The sequence below is a fragment of the Neodiprion pinetum genome, chromosome 1 (assembly GCF_021155775.2).
Source record: "Neodiprion pinetum isolate iyNeoPine1 chromosome 1, iyNeoPine1.2, whole genome shotgun sequence".
Classification (NCBI taxonomy): Eukaryota; Metazoa; Arthropoda; class Insecta; order Hymenoptera; family Diprionidae; genus Neodiprion; species Neodiprion pinetum.
In genome coordinates, this window is record NC_060232.1 from 35,999,616 (window position 1) to 36,019,148 (window position 19,533).

At 42.8% G+C, this 19,533-nt stretch overlaps 1 protein-coding gene across 5 annotated transcripts in view; it reads right to left on the reverse strand.

The window, feature by feature from the left end:
* Positions 1-19,533, reverse strand: part of LOC124223519 (Na channel protein 60E) — an 81,480-nt gene that overhangs the window by 37,208 nt on the left and 24,739 nt on the right. For all 5 annotated transcript variants that reach the window (XM_069133516.1, XM_046635556.2, XM_069133517.1 and 2 more), the window contains one exon: positions 956-1,164. In XM_069133516.1, coding sequence (XP_068989617.1) covers positions 956-1,164 — 209 coding nt within the window. The remainder of the gene's footprint in view (positions 1-955; positions 1,165-19,533) is intronic.

Here is a 19,533-nt window from a genome sequence, read left to right on the forward strand (position 1 = left end):
CGGCGGGAATTGTCCTGCAAGCACGAAATTCTCAGAGCCTGAACGATAAGCCTCGAGGATTTGGCGGCTTCCGTTATAGCTACTACTAAAAAATTCCACCGGAAATTTGTCGCGCCGCGATCACGCGCGTTTAGACATTTGTCACCTGGCTGTCAAATTTTCTCTCGACTAAGGTAAGGTGGTGCAAGAATTTTCCCCAGGGAATTGATTTGTCTGATAAAACAATGACCCGCCTATCGACGAGATGATAAAAAGAGAGAGAGCTAAGGAATTGCAAATCGAGTATATTCGTTCCCGCAAATCAAGCACGCTCCGTCGATACCTTGCGCACATCACGTTGTCAAACGTTGAAATTATTCCCGGATGAAGCGAAACGGCAACCGGATGTACGAGCAGCTTCTGCTTTTCCTTGTAAAAGCTCCGCCGGATATTGGAGCCAATAATTTTCAAAGATTTTCAACTTTCGTAGGTATTGATGCTTTGTCGGAGCCGCCGACGTCGTACGCTTGACATTGGATCGCCCCTTTGGCAGAAGGGATCGAAAATACCCCGAGAATGAACCTGCAGCGGATGAACTGCGGATAAATGCTGTGGCTCAGAACGTCGGAGATATGCGACGAAATTTCTCCAGAGGTGAGGATGCAAATTTTCTCTGCAGCTTTCTTAACCGAGCTCAGAAAATACCGGCGGGAATTCAACGGTACAAACCGCGATTCTTACGCCGTGCTTTAGAGCGACAAAAGAAAGAAACAGAAACAAAAAAAAAAAAAGATAAAAACATGTTTCACCAGGTCCGGTGAGGTGGAAAAATGTAATAAAATTCTGCCGTGGTTGACAGGTAAAATTGTTCGCATAATTTTAACTCCCTGCAAGTTTTCCATCTTTCTCAATTTCGCTCTTGGTGCATATCAACTTGGTGTAAACGGAGTGTGAATGTGTTGCATAATATACTCACTCGGCTTCCTCCACGGTTTCAGTCATGGCCAGGAAGACGCAGTTTAGTAGAATTGTGGCCATGACAACGTAGTCGAAGTACTGGTTCGTACTCAGGAAGATACAGCACCGTCTCACAGGATTCCAAGGCGAGAAGAAGAACCAACTGTTCGTCGCCGTGAACCTATGAATGTAATTCTTGCGAAACCTTTTCGACACCACGCAGAACGTCTGCAACAATTGAAAGAAAAAAAAAAATACAAACTGATTATCCTCCATTTTCTCAAAGCATTAAAATGCGAAAAACCTGTACCTTGAATAGTAAAAAAAAAAAAAAAAAAAAAAACTGATCCCACTTCTCGTCGATCGTACATTTTTCTCCTGAATTTCGCAGCTGAAAATGGATGTGAAATCAATCGGAAAGCTGGTTTCCGAAAACAGGAGATTGAAATCGTTTCAAGTGACGAAAATATCTGTATCGCAAGTCACTCTAGAAGCGATTGATTCGATTTCTCGGTATAAAGGATGATGGAAGAAGAAGAATGTAATACTGTTAAAAAACATAATTCAACCAACCATAATAATAGAAACTCGATACTTCTACCATAGAATTATTATACATTATTATTGGTATATTGGTAATAAATTGTGGAATATTTTTCTTTGCTTGAAAAAAAATAAAATAAACCGCAAAAGATTTGTGCGCGTGAGACGAAAAGCTTAGATGCCTGAATCGGACGTTTTTTCGCTTCGATGTCGCTGAGGGCTGATCAGCGTGGATATATTATATTATAACAAGCTCCTCGAAATACGGAGACGCTGGTTCTGAAGATATCGATATTATTTTTAATTAACTCGTTTAACTTGTTAGATCGAGATCCGGAAGATAGGATCTCATTCCGGCGCCTAAAGTTTTCACAGAATTAAACTCCTTTCCGAGAAAAGGGGGATGATGTTCCGAGGCGTAAGACTCGTTATACCAGCGGCGAAGATGATCAACGTCATTTGTTATTTTTGGTAGAAATAACTCGAGGGCTTGTTAATTACCACTCAAATTCAGGATGCTCTTTTAATTTATAAATTACAGAGATAATATACAATAATTATTGTGCCTTCTTCGAGCAACGAATTAAGGCACAGATATAAAGCTTTCGGAAATTTTGCATCAATCCTTATTCAACGGAGCACTCAAAATTTAAATTCAAAACTTCGAACATCGTAGCTGTACGGCTATCCCCGAATAATTCGAACGGCTTGAATAAACTCAACGCGAGGATCTCGATTCCAGTTGAGGAATAAAATACTAACTTATGCAGAAATAATCACTGTCCGCGTATAAATACGTCGCGATATTTACTGAATTATACGCGAACAGTGTAATATATTCAACTTTCCGAAGGCGAGCTGGGCAAAATCCGGAATTTTTATTGTCACAAAATATCGTCGTTAGAATTAGATCGTTAAAAAAAGAACCTCCTTACTATCAAACACATCGATCTTATCCCGTAATCACCTCCTCCGAAAATTGTACGAAGGCTGAAAATTCTTTTCTAGAATTTTGGCAATTCGACAGTAAGACGAAACAAAAAGAGATTTCTTGTTAAGGAACCCAAGACACTCAACTTTTAATGTAACCCTATTTTGCATCTCAAGTTCGATTTTTTCTTCGTTGTCGTCTAGGCGCCAGGCAAGTTGCCGAGGACACCTATAAACAATGAGGCGGCGCGCGGCGAAGCAACGTCCCGATGGATTTTCCACGTTCCATACTTTGCGCCCTCCACCCTCTACAACCCAAGCCGCAGTTCATGAAGCCAACGAAAAATAATAAGAATCCGATGATAGGCCTAATGCTTGGAACGGTTGTTCCCTCTCCTCTGGATATTTCGGCAATTTCCGCGGAACGAAAGTCTCTCGTAAATTTCGACGATGGCGACGATGATGATGATGATTAGACAGTGTTAACGATGAACTGGGAAATCTAAATAAAAGCATTGGGATAATCACGACTTCAGACTCTGTAAAAGAAAGTGAAACTACCTGGTATTTTTTCTGCACTATTGTTCATATCAGAGTTCTCATATTGTGTCGAGCGTAGATATCAGATACAAAGAGTTTGACGACGACGCAAAGTTTGAATATAGCTTTTTTCCCTCACTTTCGAATCAGACTATGCATTTATCCTGTGACCTGGTCGATTTCGACGTTCACGTATATGTCTAGAAATATCGATGGCCGCGTATCTCAAACGCGAAACAGGGCTCAAAAGCCCCATTTTATACACAATTCTGAACAAAAACACTCCAATACATTTTCATTTGACGAGGAAATAAAGAAATGGCACGGATTCTACGAAATCGCGATAGTAAATTGTAGAATTCATGCTACTTCCTTATTCCTGCGTCAAATGAAAATATGTTGGAGTGTTTTTGTTCAGAATTGTGTACAGAACGGGGCTGTTGTGCCCTTCTTCGCATTTGAGATACGTCGACGTCGATATTTGAAGACACGTACGTCAACGTCGAAATGGTCCAGGGCACCCCCTTAAGGGTAAACGAGGCTGCAAATACAACGAACCTAAATAATCGAGTGCTCCGCGTGCTTCCGACTTCTGTCTAGCTGCTGTTTCGGTAACACAGAGCTTGCAGGTCTGACGATATAGGTGGATAGGTAAGTATTCTACTCATGGCGGGTACCGCGACACTTTTAAAGCTCCGAAATAGCTCCACGGACTCCGTCTCTACTCTGAACGAGAGGTAACTCAATGACGTCTTTCCCAAAAGAGCTTTGATGCTCGTGGAAAATGGAGTCGAACTCGCGTATCCAGGCTCACCCAGAGATCCCAACTCACCCTACACATCCCCGGATACACGTTTGGGTGCACGTGGGTGAGGATACGTCGCTAATGCAGCCAGACGCCTACCTGTATTGTTAGAACCAGAAGAGAGACGACGACGCGACGTCTCTGAAAGGCAATCCGGTAACATTTTATTAACTGTCAGCCATTCCACGCCTCCGGGAGTGTACCTTGTACCTTATACCCACGCTCCACGAAATATTACCGCTCCTTCCTCGTGTTCGGGATTGTATACGCAGTCATCTCCGTCGTTTTGTGATGCAAATTTTCTTTTTTTTTCTGCCCACTCTGCAAGTATTTTTCAACCCTGTCAGCGAGCGCCCCTCGCATACTAAACATATCGCGTCATCTTCTCTCTTGATCGATGTCGATTTACAATGTAACGAAGCAAGTTTTTTTTTTTCTTCTCTTTTTTTCTTATTCAAATCGGATTTCAAATTCAATGCAAATTTCAAATAACAAATCGAGAATTTGTATACCCACGTTTTTTTTACAGATTCAAACTCCTGAATTTTTTTTCTTGTTTTTTTTTTTTATTCGCTTCGAATCGTTTCGTTCATAAGTTGTAGGTACACATACCTCTGAATACGAAGGAAGAAAAATTGAAGGTAATATAAAGATTTTTCTGCAGTTCTGATGAAATTCGGTCGAGACAAGGCTTCTTTCTTATACATGGAACCACTCGTTCCCGAAGAACTTGAGTTATTTCAATTCGTTGACGAACAAAGCGAGCGATTGAATTTCACGTGGAAAAATCACGACGAAAAGTTTTTCAACCTGATAACGATGGGCGTCCGAGTATATTAAACCCCACGCGAAAACCCTCGGTGTTTATTTTCTCGTTGATGAACCCACTGCGGGCACAACGACGACACACAAATGCAAACACCCACACACGCGCGCGTTTGTATCACGCGTGGAAGGTGAGGGTGTGTAATTTATATGGCTTCGTTAAGTGCAGCGGAGATATTAATTAATTTATTATCAAAGCTAGCGGGGGGTTTGGGCCGCCGCAGGATCCCCGCAGTTAATGTATCTCGCCCTCCGACCCCGAAAGAGAACTCTTCACGAGTCCGGAATTGGTCACGTGGACGCGAACTCCAGTATTACGCGCATCCCACGGGTGCTGAAAAAGGTTGCGCGGTGGGAAACCGTGCGAAAGTTTCGCCGGGGAACGAAACTAAATAAAAATGAAAAAAAAAAAATAAAAATAGAAAAAAAAAAAAGAAGTAAATAAAAAGAGAAAAGGTCGTTCGGGTCCCAAGAGCCGGTCACTGTCCATCCCCAAATTTGCCCCGCTCTGCAGGGTGACTGGAGAGTCGGTTTAGCCGGACAGCTGATATTATATACTGGCTCATATCGGATCATCCAGATACGTGAGGGGCCGACCCACGTCTGTATTTGTCAGGCTAACAGGTCACGTATCTGACCATGCGAGGCCTGCTGCAGGCATTACGCACAACGACGAAACCCGTACATGCGATACTTCGAATAGCTAGCGGGAGATTCGGGACATCGTTAAACGGGAATTAGCATCGGTTTCAACCGGCTTTTTTCATTTTCGACGGTTTCGATCACTCGATAAATCGACATGAAATTTTTATGAATTACCGTGTTATCGACGCATGTCCGTGGAATTCGACCTCACGATCAGTTTTAATTTGCGAATATTGTACACGAGAACTTGTTTGAACTTGCGCTGATTTTCGAAATTGTGCTGAAATTCTATTGTCAATTAACGATCTATTTTCAAATTTGACGCGAGGAAACGAAAAACTTGACAAAATACATCTTTCTCTTTCACGCATTATCATCGGCAGAAAAACTCTTCAATCCGAACGGCTGAAATCGCTCGAACAATGAATCAATATAACTGATTGTCTGCGACAGCTGGCTTAACCGAAGTAGAAACTTAATCCGGGTTTAGTTTTGATTCGATTAAAAATGTTACTTTGCTCGGAAGTCTGAAAAATCAAATCGTCAGCGACAAGAAGAATGAAATAAGAATTCAGAGCTTGACTGACTTCGAATCGCATACGAGTTGGAAATTGTTGTTAATTATCCGATAATATTGGTTTTTTCCATGCACTAAAAACACGGAGGTGTGAAAACGGACAAAGGAGACATAAAATTAGAAAAGAAACGGGTAGAAAGAACAAACACACGACGTCTGATTGCGAGCGTAACGATTTCGTACATTAATCAGTCGGGTGAAGAGCTTTTTACTTGAATATTCTAAATGTTCCCCTTTTTAGCGGGGCGCATCAACCGCCGCGTGTAAAGGTAGGTAATATATTTTATGAGCACATATGCATATGCGCGGGTTCGTTCTTTCGCCTTACGCCGGTTGTATTATACGCAGACACATGTCACGTATACGTGCCTACATATAATACGTATCATAAAAATACACGCATACGCATACACATGACGCTATATCGCGTTATACGTGTGTACAAAAATATATGTATACAAGGTAGTTTAAAATTCCAGTTCCATTACAAACCACCCCCTGAGTTAATCCTGCACGCGATATTCTCCCCGACATTACACGGCTCTCTCCCACTGCCCCTTTTTTTTACTTTTGTAAGACTCGTTCTTTTTCATCCTTTAATCCTGTGGCAATTATTCCTAAATCAAAGAATACAGCTGTAGGCGAACAGAGTTTGAAAAGTTACGTTGGGTGTAATTACCCGTGAAACAGCACTTTTTTTTAATTACCATGTTAACCGCTGAAGCACCAACACTTCATGATGATAGACCGATCATGACCAAGCGTTATCCTATACGGGTATCGTTGATTCGTACCTGAGCTTGCACAGCGTTATGAATTACTCGCGCAAACTTTTATCCCGTAATTTCTTACTTTCGACAAAATTCAGAGTTCCGTCGTAAGATGATTACAAGAAAATTTCAACACAAAGGTGAATAAAATTTGCAAACTTCTCAACTTACCGAACAAAGGGTAGGGAAAGAACAGCCAAAGAAAAAAAAAAAGAAATAGAACGGCAAGTTACAATTTTTTTCACCCCGTGCCCCGATTCCGAAATACCCATGTATGTATGTTATAATCCCCTTGAAAAGAAGAAGAAGTGGGTATAACGGAAAATGGAAATCCGGGAAAAATTGTCCTCAATCCATAGACGTAGGTACGTATGTGTCGACCCAAATCCGTGCATGGTAGAATGCCGAAACTTGTCACTGTTATTCGCTCTTCCTCCATGCACACACATACACGGTACGTACGTAGATTTGGCGACTTTTTATAGCCCTTCGTTGATATCGTCGTGTGTGTCTGTACGTAGGATCTTGAATATTTGATGACACCCGGTAGAGAATGGGGGGGGGGGGGGGGGGGGGGGTGCGGGTATGAAATACCGCAGTGTGTACACCCACCCCGTAATATCCGTGCATGACGAAGTACCGAGGTAGGCGTAGGCGCAGACTCGACGCATACCAGCCACTGCACGAACTTTATTTACATACTCGTGCGGATATTGCAGCAGCAGCAGCAGCAGCAGCGGCAGCTCGGCATAGGAGAAAAGAGAAAAGGAAGAAAAGATGGATATACGTGTAGAGAAGTGCGGAAAAGTGTGGAGGAGGAGAGAAGGGGAGAGGAGAGGAGCGAGAGGCGTTGCAGGCGCCCCAGATAGGCGAGCAGCAGAGTCGACCGAGAGCTCGAAGCGTTTTAGAAAATTGCTGTTTGCACTGCCAGGACTTTAGATTAGGCGGGGGCTCCGAGGCTCCCTTGAAAGGAGCATAACGCGTTTGCAAACTCGCGGTAGGTGGTATCCACCCGCTTTTTCGTCGCGTGAATCGCAAGCTCAACGATCCGCGTGCATGTGAGGACGTGTGTGTACCCTGGCAGTCCGAATCGCGAGCTTCCAAACACCGAATGCAAGAACCCACCGCGCGAAGCTTGCAGGAAGTAAGACAAAAGCCCTGGGATGCCTCGGCACTCGCCTGTTTAACGCTCGCTAGCTTCAGCCAGGCTGAAAGCTCCTTTTTCACCGTTTTACCCTCACCGTTGTGTTTAATTATTCTTCTCCCTTTTTTTCTTCTTGCAATTTACACCGAACCCCTTCCCGCGTTTCTGCATTTTTATACTTTCCCCGTTTGTGCCGCGCGTTTGCACGCTCAACGAAATAACCGTGATGTGCGATCACGGATTGCGAGCACAACGTGACTGAAATTTTCCGCGTTAAACCCCACGGGGTTGTATTCGTCGAAGGTACCGTTTCAAAGACTTTGTACGAACAACTAAAATTACAAGGTATGCCTCGCCCGAATCACAGGAGCTCTCTACCTCTCGCACTAAAGTTGGTAAGACATTGGATCGTTTGTCTCGAGTTGCCAAGTACATGTAACGTACAATTTAATATATCCAAAGATAATACGGGAGCTTTGCGAAACTCGTCTCAATCGCAATTATCTGCGAGTAAATCAGCGCTGAAATAAATGTATTTACAAATAAATCGTGCACTGGGAAAAGATTTAAATTTTCGGTAAGTAGAAATTCGGAAGACCTTGCAGGAGTAGCCAAACTGCGATCCTACTGAACCGAGGGCTTAATAAAAGGGCTCGATTGCCGGCACTTGAAACGATTCACCGCCCCGTCACATATCCGAAGAGTCGAAGGGCGCGGGGTGAACGAGGGAGCCGAACGAGGTGAGGCTTGAGGGATTGCTTCTCGCGAGTAATCTAAGTTCTCAACTACTATACGCGAGGCATAGACATATAGGTATAGACATACCCGCCAAACGGGTGAAACAGGGTTAATGAAAGATCTCCCAAATCTCTCGGCGTTGATGAATTTTTGAGCAAAACATCAAAGACTCGTATCGTCCCTTCACACACCTGCGCTCGAGTAACTTTCTATGCGGGTGAAAAAATCCAGGGTTGTTATGAAATTCATGAATCGCGAAACGTGAAACGGGACCTTGATTTCCTCGAGCGGCACGCACGAGTGTCGAGCGATCGTTGCAAACAACCCTGGCGGAGAGTCTGCAGATGCCAAACGACGATTGGCGTCATTCCAGAAACGATGATCCACTCGAACAGAGTTAACCCGGAGACCCGCGAGAGCAACGTCTCGTGGTTTCGAGCTTCCTGTTTCCACCGGCAATCCAATTACCGGATTTTTTCGCCCTTTTTCCTCCCTCGTGCGAATGTGCATCCTAGACGAAATTGTATTATCATCGCTTCTCCCATACGTATAAAAGCTAGTGAGCCGTCTCGCGTGCAGAGCTGACGAAAAGATAACAAATTGCCATGGTGCTTAGAGGAGGTTTCAGGATGGCGGGTCACGTCTATCCATTCTATACCCGAAGAAAGAAGTCCCATTTGCGCATCTTTGCCGGGGCACGCAGAGATACGAGGCGTATCGCATCCCGGGCGGAAAGTAAGCTATGGCCTATTTAAGATGGTGGAGTGGCTGATACATTTGCTTGAATGTCCATTAACGTAAGGAAAGTACACGAGATGTACTTCGCAGATTTTCTTGATCCCGCGACGTGTTGTAGTGCCTGCATCAAAAACATCGAACACGTATTTTTTACGTGCCAATTCAGCCGTTTGAGAAGGGACTCCGGTGAAATTTCGATAATACCGAGCTTTCATTTTTTGAAGCGATTAAAAAAGATGCGATTAGGAGTTTCCACGCACCCTCAAAGTTTACCCCGAAAAATTAATTTCTCAGGATCTCTCGTCAATGACGCAGATCTATTTGACAAAACAACTTTGACATTATTCACTATCAATAACCAATGATATGCGCAGTGTGTTTACGCTTAAGGGTTGCATCCCTTATTTTTTTCGGGTAAATTTTAGTCACGGTTTTTACCGCTTAAACAGCCGAATCAGCACGCAAAAATACGTGTCTAATGTTTTTTTTTTGTGTACTGCGACGCGTTGCAGAATGAACATGGTCGGCAAGGTTGTGCAAATTTCGTTGTTACATGAACCGGGTGAAATTTTCCCCCAAAAAATCGTTTGCAGTTTGCGTTTATTGAATCGCGATCACGATGGTAAACGAAAGAAGTTTAAGACACCCGAGAGAGCGGTTAAATTCCCTCTCATCTCCCGAATCCGTTCCGAGGTTTAACCCCGAACCTGTGGACCGTTGGCTCAGCTCGGATATTGATTAGTCACCCTTAATTACCGCCCGACGGTGTACATAAATACATGCATACGTATGTTTATTTATATACAACCACTACATGGCAAATAGGAAAAACAAAAGTCGTCCACTACGCTACTTTTGAGCGTTGCGTGTCGAGGATGCGAGGGTGGAGGTCATGAAAATGTGTCGTTAGTTCGAGTCTGAGCAAAGTCTGCGCCGCGTTTCGCTTTTTACATATCGTCGTCATTACGTTCTTTCGGCAATTTATAGGCAGCTTTTTCCTCGCTGCAGAAGAGGAATTTTACCGCAGGATAAATCCTCTGCGAAATAACTGCGCTGAACCCGAGAGGAAAGAAAAGGAATGGAATGGAAAGGAAAGGAAAGGAAGCGTCGTGGCCGCCAGACAGGGGTGAAAAATCTGATTACATAAGGGAGTTCCTGCAGAGCCGTAAGCCGTCATGCCACGGTGCGAAGTTGAACTGTAACACCCGCAAAACCCGTTGAATACCACAATCTCCGTGGGGGAGAGTAGAAAACTTTCTCCTGTATTTAACCCGAAGCGGTCTTTTCTCTGTACTTAAATCTTACTCGTTCGTCAATGGCAGCAAATCCTCTTCCGACTCGACTTTTCCTCCTCGAACTCGACCAAAAGAACCACAAAGAGAATCGAAACGGGGGTGGATTTTATACGATCTCAAAATACGCCTATAAGCATACATCACGCTGTAATGAAAAAATGTATACAAATTTCTCCGCTGGGGATGCTAGTATCGTTATTTTCTGTCTTCCTACCCTATAAAAAACGCGGACCTTTCTTTCTTACGATATATGAGAAAATCGATCGATTTTTTGTATACTTTTTAGAATAAAATTTTCGATCAAGCTGCATTTCTGATATCTTCCCGAGACGAAAACTCAGACCTTCTTTGAACCTGAAAAAAATCTCGAGGTTTTCTAACAATAAGCTTAATATGAGACCTTCGTAGATAGAAAAATCCTGAATAAAAAAGATGTCACTTGAATGTCAAAACTGCGCTGAAATCAGGATTACGATGTTTCCGGTTCTAATGAGCACCAAAATTGATGGTACGTCGGTCCATATACAAGTAAAAAATTAATTTAAAAAATAAAAATAAGCCAGAGTGCTGAGATGCATCCGCAATAATAGATACCTATAATACGTCCACCCGTCCTGGCCGATTGAATTACTTCCAAGTTCTAGCACGATCTCGCCCAGCCGGTGGTGTAAAATACCCATGTGTAAAAGGGGATCAACTTCCTTAGAAATACTTTCAAAGGAGTTGAATTTGCTCGGCATGTGCTCGCTGCGAGAATTAGTCTGGCTTGTTTTCGCCGTCGGTGTGAGTGTATAAAGATTGCAGCTCTGCACGGTCGAATAACAACGCAGTTAATTAAAACTGATTAAACGTGCCCGTATGATGCATCAGAAGTTTAACCCCCGCTTAGAAAGTGAAGCGCACCACGATAAAGTGTGAATTTTTTCATACGAAGGTGAAATATTGTACAATACAGGTATAAATATACATACGTAGAGTAAAAAGTATCGTGAGTAAAAGCTTCGAAAGGAATTATTTGTTCCAATAATCTTATAATAGCCGATATACTTAATCCTGTAAATTGAAAATGCTTGTACATACTTCGTCTGCAAGTGTTACGAAATTGATTTCAAATAAAATTATCTTCATTCTGCCAGAGAGAAATTTATCGAATTGTTCTTCTCCCGCAATGGTAAGCCAATTACATGAACACTATCACCAATTGAACAATATTTATTTACTTTTTCGGCACCGCAAGACACATTTCTCGATGCCCTTCGTAATGGCGTGTTAAAATATTCACGTGCGAAACGACGAGCCAATTTTTCTTCTTTTTTTTGTTGTTTTTCGACCACCCCACACGATTCTGCACACTGTGTGAAAATCTACGTGGCGCTTGCCGTTCGGAATTCTCGGGGCTGTAACTCTGCGATTCGGACGTGCAAACCCGATTCTATAGGGATTCTCTCACTCTCTCACTCTCTCGCTCGATCGGATTCAATTATTGCTTCACTCGGGACTCACAACTTATGACAATTCAATTTCCACTGATTGTTACCACGCGATTTCTACGTACTTGTGCGTATAAACCACCGCTGTATACTCGTTTATCTTGACTTGCATATCTGAACGCCGCACGTTCAGGCAAACGTACGTGCGCCGGAGGGGAAATTCGTAAACTTTCGACGCTTTATTCCAACTTTACAACACGGACGCCGGGCTGTCGAAGAATCGAGGGATAAAGTAACTGGAACCTATTCAACTTCTTACAACGCTTAGAGTTTAGCCTATATATTATACATATGTTGAGTGTCAGTTCTGAAACTTGGGGTTTTCTTTCCCTTCGGTTGAAACGAATAATTGAAAAAACGTAAGTAGAAATTTAACGCATGAATTTTTTAGACAAAATATTCTCTCAGCGTTGTTTGAACTTTTGCATTTTACTAAATTCTTCATACCGTATGCTCCAAATGAGATAAAAACGAAAATCGAATCGATATCAGTATAAAAATTGAATTCAAAACTATTAAAATAAGCTTGGAAGTTATTTTGATAGAAAAAAAAAAATTAGTGATCTGTTCGTAGCTGTACACAACCGAAAATTTAATTGAAAAATTTCCAACTCCACGAGAAAAATCATGTTACTTTTTACCTTTTTAAAAAATCTCGTTCATCGGCAAATAATTCTGCAATGGTATTTTCTCGTTTCGTCGAGATTAACCCTGCTTCCACCGATCCGTTTGATCAAATATTAAATAACAGTGGAAAAAAAAAAATATACACCGTGTAAAATTAATCCATGCGATCGTTGTAAAATGAATTCAAAAAAAAAAAAAGTGGATGTATAAATGAATAAAGCAGGAACAGCGGAAGGGCGACATTTCGCAAAGTATAAAAAGCGACCGCGTTATTAACGGAAACCGACTTTCACCGCGGTTGGTGTTCAGCTTTTTTTTTTTAATTTCAAACCGGTACGCGAAACCCTCCCTTTGATACGCTTACGGCCGGTATAATCTGCTTGGTAAAAGCTGGTCGAAAATACAGAATGCAATAATAATTCGGCGTGGTAGTTGGATCGGGAACTCTCCACCCGCAAATGTACATCACAATGCCCGACTGGGTCTCAATCAGCGGGTTGTGTACAAGATTCGCAATTGACAATTCGCAGAAGTGGCACGTGCACGACGTTGTACTTAGGTACCCATCCGGAGGGTGAAAATCAATGGAAAGAAGAGTCGCGCGGGCAAAGGTGCCGATGCTGTACTTTATCCGATCCTCGGAAAATACAGCGGACAACGCGAACTTTCGTTCGTTTCGTCTATGAAATATTGGGCGCCGTGAGGAAACGCGGAAATTCGACCACCCAGTCACGAGGCTTGATCCGCACTGCGGAAATCAGGTATTCCAGCGGGCAGAACGCCGTTTCAGAAATTTATTTCCGATTGGCCCAGCTTCCAAGGCGGTTGATATCCTGCAGGACCTCCGGAGATGACGGGTAGGATCGCCTCCGAGTCACCCTCGAGAATACTTCTCAACCCTTCGACCGCGGATGTATAATTTGGTGGCGCGAAAGCTTCGATAAACTCGATCGTTGATTGATCAAGCTGAAGATAAAGCAACGCCTGTACCTTTCGCTGCAAGCAGTATCGTGAAAAGTAGGTATAAGCTTTCTGTTTACCGTTTTTTTCCGCCTAATGTTATACGCCGCCGGTATGTTCGTGTCAAAGTTACATACATCAGGGGAGGTATTATAAGACTTTGCCACCCCTGCAGACTGCGGGTGCACGATATTAACTCCGTTTAACATCTGGAAAACAATATGGCCGGTTTGTTGGTAGCCACGCGGACCGTGCACCGGGTATAATATAATACCGGAAAACTTCATTCATTCAAATTTCAATCCCACCGCAGTATGAAATTCGATTACCACCGTGCACAATATGTGTTTTCACATTGTCAGATACGGGGTAATAACGTATGTCGGATTAACCGAGAAACTAGTATTAGCCAAATACGACTATACGAGTGAACATTGCTGGGAATGTATGCTAACGATAAGCACGAGAAGGGGTCGCGGTGTGCACTGTTTTCAAAAGCTAAAGGGGATCGGTACTTCAGACTTCCGAGGCCCATGTTAATTCGGTTTGCTTTTGCGGGGTTCGTATAGCGGTGAATTAGGCTGCCTCGACGAGGTATCCTGTGGATTCTATCCAAGGATTCGCCCCCCCATCCCCAAAGGATAAGGATCGAGAATGAGTCGTGAGACGCGTTGCAGAGAGCAAAGGGTTTGAAATAACAGTTGGTCCCCTTCTCCGCACCCTCTGACGATAGGGTTAATCCAGAGGGGGGGTGAACACACACGTTTTTTACGATCTTCTCTCATCCTGAAGCGTAGCGACGATGAGTTAGTGACTACTTTGTCTCATTGCGTTGTCTGTTTTTCTTTTTTTCCGCGTTATGTCGAATAACGCGATGAAGGATCCTGAGACCTCGTATAATAAGTCTGCAAATGTCGCGATATTAGGGCGAGTTATACGAACGCGTAAAACCATGAAAAGATGCGTAAAAAGACGCTCGCCCAAATCCAATAACACGAAATATAAGGACACCGCTTAACGTGGTCGTTGGCGATTGTAGTAATAAGGGATTAATAAATTGTTATACCGATAAATCTTGGTCTCTTAAAGTTCCCGGAGGACTGAGCGCAACCCAGAGCTTCGCTTCAACTTTAAATAAGAATTTTCAGATGCAGGTATATCATGGGCCGTCTCTGAATCTAGAGGTAGATTGCTACTGCTGCTGGAATGAGATGAACTGCGCAATCACTTAGCCGATTTTCAAGTTCCTATAACCTGATATACCGCATTCATCTCGTATACGCTACTCTGCTTTATCAGAGACGCTTTCATGCCCCGCATTGCATTGAGTTGAAAGAATAATCCTCCAATCGTTATTTGTGACCCGCTTCCTTCCACATTGTAACTTCTCTTATGTCATAGTGTGGATTCTTCGGTACGAATCAAAAACAGAGGCCAGATTTTACATCGATTCTTTAAATACGCGTTGTCGAAAAGCTCGCGGACCGTGCGTGTGTCAAGCTTCTCGCGTCATTGCGACCCTTTCAAGTTTCAAGCATCGTACATTGTCGGAATAGGGATAAATGTATTATATACACGCGGTACGATGATCCGGTGTTGAGCACGTGGCGAGCTGATCATGCCCCGGGATCTTGGAGCCGCATCTTTGGGTCGTGTTTACGCGGATCTGTCCGCTAAACAGCCGAGTGGTAAACCCGATCGATAGGCCTTCTGCGCGCAGGTGGAAATTCCATCGGATCAGGCATTGCCTAAAGGGGCTAAGAGCTTTCGAGCTTGCTCGCGATCCGGGCTGCCTGCTTTTCTGTCGCCCGGTGTGAACGCGCCCTCGGGGGATCCTTTCCAGGTAAACTTTACGTTTCAGGTCACCGAAGTAATTTCAGGGGATGCGATATTACTGACAGCTTTGAAGAATACTCGAAGAATGTGTGTAACGTTTTTTTTATTATTACTCTTATTTTTCTCTCCCAACATACATATATATATATACGTACATGCCTATGCAATATACCAAGACCTTGCAAGTCGAGTAATAACCTGACGTCTTACCGCCCTTCTGGGACTGCCTTACGACACATCTTTTATTCACCCTTCAAAAATATCCTCTACGTCTACCCGTTCGGAATAATTCAAAAATATTGATGTCGCAGACAACGCACCTCTTGGCACTATTTTCATGCTGCTGAAAAGTCGCAATCGAAATTCGAGTTCTCTTGAGTAAGTCTTAATTTTCAGTCCTCGTTTTCTGCTGCTCGAACAGAAAGTTCCATCCCTTAGACGAAAGAAACGGAGCTTTTCCTATCAGCATGACATTTTAGCAGGCAACGATGACGCTGAATATTATTTTCTGTTCGACAAAATAACAACATCGCGTTATTGTTGTTGAGACTGCGGTTCAAAGATGCCCGATACAAGTTAATATTAACGGTGAACATCGCCTCCTCAAGTCTTCTTCCCCGCAAAGCAATGAATTTCTCTGGTATACAGCGATATCTTTCACTTGGCGTATACGCGGCGCATCACGTTATTAAAAATTGTCGATCTCCAGGGAAATACGGAAACCAAGCAAGCAGCATGGATCGAGGTACAAGTGCTGCAGAGACGATTCCGCGTACACATACACATGAATGATTTCTTTCCGTTTCAGTTATTCTCTTTCTAAAATATCAACCTGCAAAAATGCCCGGCACTAAATTCACTTTCTCAGAAATTACTGTATAAAAAAAAAAAAGAAAAGAAAAAAAAAACCAACGTAAAAACCGACAATGAAAGATAATCGACGATGAGAAAAAACGGGAAGTAAATAATCACTCAGAGGTCAAACCCGGAGCGAAAATTCGAGCAATATCTGACTCTGACGATTGTAACATGTATAAAACAACGATCCGTGTTACAGATTGATCGTGCAGCAGACACATTCAGACCTCGAGCAGCGAATTATGCCCCCGTCGTTATAATGACGTCAATAATCGCGATAATATCCGATAGGAGGAAATCGTGGGTATGAGAACTGGCTGCGCGATGGTCAAAAGGTAAAATTCGACCCAAGCCAGACGCTCGTTGTAGAAAGCAACGCCTCCCGCCTATCGGCGATGAACCAGTCAGCGTTAGATTCATTTTTAACCCGAATCCTCCTGCATGGTTTCCTCGTGATATTTTTCCATTAACCACGGTTATTGCCCGCTGACGATTGCGTTTACCAACGACTCGGTTCAGTCGAGCGAGAGTTACAGGTATAGGTGGGTATGGTATAGGCAGAGCGGTTTGCCAATATCAGCGAGGCTCCAAATTGGCCGGAATTGGCGCGCGCCCTCGGTGCGCCTGCAACTGCGACAGCTTGGCTCTAAATATCATCTACCTGTTGGAGAAATCGAACATGCTCAGCCCGGATTTCACCCTGCAAATATACGATGGATGAAAAATGAAAAGGAACGACAGCTCGCGTTTCTTGGTTGAAAACGGAACTTTTCGTAAGGAATTCGGCAGGCCGAAGATCGATGCTTTTTAGTGATTTTATTACGAGATGGTTGTAAGTTGAGTATAACTTATCAAATTATTATATTCGCATAAGCTATCTCTTCAAAAATACACGAATAAAAAATCCTGTGATTTTAAGGCAAAAGCTTAGACATTGGTGCATGGTTCGTTTGAAATCCCTTCAAAATGATTCAAAATCTAGTCGATTTTTTCAAATACATTCAACGACGGATTGCTTTATTCAAATTCAACGATACAGGTTTTTCTACAGGGTTGCGCCGATATTGATCGTGATCAGCAAAAAGCAATATTGTATCGACTGCCGAGAGAAGAGAAATCCATTTTCAGTTACTGTGTACGCAAAAGAATTTTTTTAAATAAAGCTAGGCATTTTATAACGAAATCGAACGAATCTACTAGATTTTTAACAATTTTGCAGAGATTTGAAATTAATTATCGATACCCAAGCTTTTCTTTATAATTTCAGTATTTTCCGTCTTTATATTTTCAAACAGATCTGTTTAGCTTAGAAATATAATAATTTAAGATAAATACTCAGTGTACTAAATTCCATATACTAATAAAATTACGAAAAAGTGGAAACGCATTTTTGGCCAACCAACCTCGTAAAGTATGCGAACTGAGAAAGGCTCGTTGTGTAGACGAAATGATTCTGAAAACGAAATCTGTCACACGTTTGAAAATTTGTTATAATACTGTAAAACGGCTGCAAACTACTCGCAGTAAAACAGTTCCTGGTGCCATCGATTGATACCCGACATTACATCTCACAAGGCAGGAACGACTCGGTTCGGCTTGAGCGATTGGAATGTTCTCACCAGCGACTGGATCCAATAGTACGACGCCCTCAATAGATCCTCGATACGAGAAGTGGTATTGAATCAATTGTGTCTCTGATGTATGATCACTGAAGCAAATTTTCACCGGAATTTGAGCCGTTCTAATGATTACAAGGGCGAAGAATAGCCTGTTTGGAAATAGAAGAAGAAGAAGAATAAAAATCAGAGCTACACGTCGAGCCGACGAATATTTCGACCAGGGTGAAGAAAAATGCGAAGAGTTTCGAAAGATGTTCGGTGCAAAGTCAAGAATCTCGGTGGGGCTGGTAATGAAGCCGCAGATTTTTCGGGGTGAAAAATTCCGCTGCGGTTGTCGTCCAAGTCGGAGAGAGGCCGGGTCTGACATCAGGATCGATAATTGCTGGGAGGAGAGAATATGGTCGGCGAGTTGGCAGGTAGGCCTCGCGGTGTTAAACGAGTCCTTGATCAAGTCGGAGTGTCGAGTCCCTAATTAAAGCGTGCGTAGGACCATTTGAATGAGAGATGTTTCTGTGCGCGTCTCGGTTTAACAGTGTAATCAAAACGAAAGGTTGATTGGACAAATCGATCCTCTTTACCCAAAACAAATTCCCATCGTCGTCGTCGTCGTTGGTTGATGCAGAGCGTCTTGGGAAGGCGGGAGTTAATTAGAGCTTACAATAGGGGTGCAACAATCTTTTCAATGAATAATAAATCACTCCGGTCCCGAGCTTTTGTTGCCAAGGCCTTGCGGTAAAATTAACAGAACACCCTGTAAACCGTACAACCCGCAAGCATTGTTTGACCAACGCTTAAAACCCAACCCTGCCCGGTCTTTACCCCAGAGCTTTGCTGCCCGAAGAGGATCCATTCAATCTACATTCGCTAATGGCGCAGCGATCATTTCAAAGCCGAAATCTTTGGCTGAACAGACACAGCTGCCAATCATTTCCACGCATATGGACTGAGTAATATTTACCCCGGGCTTATGGAGTCGTGGAAAAAACACAGCGTTGTCTTTTCAGTGGAAGAATACCTTTGAATTGATTTTTCTTATACCTTTCTTGTCCACTCTGGAAACGTATCAAGCTCTCGCCGTATACGGACTCGTGGATCATATCAGAAAACCAAAAATCGTCTTTAAAAAGTGGCTACATACTTCTTTGGGTTGACGAGTTTTCGTATAGGTTGTGTTATCAACCGATAAATCAAGGTATAATGACTGTAAGAATGCTGCAGCTGTCGTGCAGCTATCATGCTTACCTGGTGTGCAATATTTAACACACAATGCACAACGACGTTTGAAAAGGTGAACAGAATTGCCTCGTTTAGATTGTGGATAAGAAATTCACGGTTTTTACCCCGCCGTAATGTATGTATACCCGATACAGCCGATTACCTATGGTTCTGCACTAATCCTCAACGTTGAAAACCTCGTTTACTCAATTCGACTGAATACCTCGCTCAACTAGTTCTATTTAAGCCTCAATCCAAAGGGTTTAGATTAAAAAATTAACGATGATAAGCATACCAAGTTTCTTCTGAAACTACAGCGATAAAGAACTAAAAAAATTAACCAGCTCTCAAAGCTTACAAGAAATGTCGTTACTGTGAATTGAAATCTTTCCGATCAAAAAGAGTCCTTAATAATAAATTTATTTATAAAACGAATTTTCAA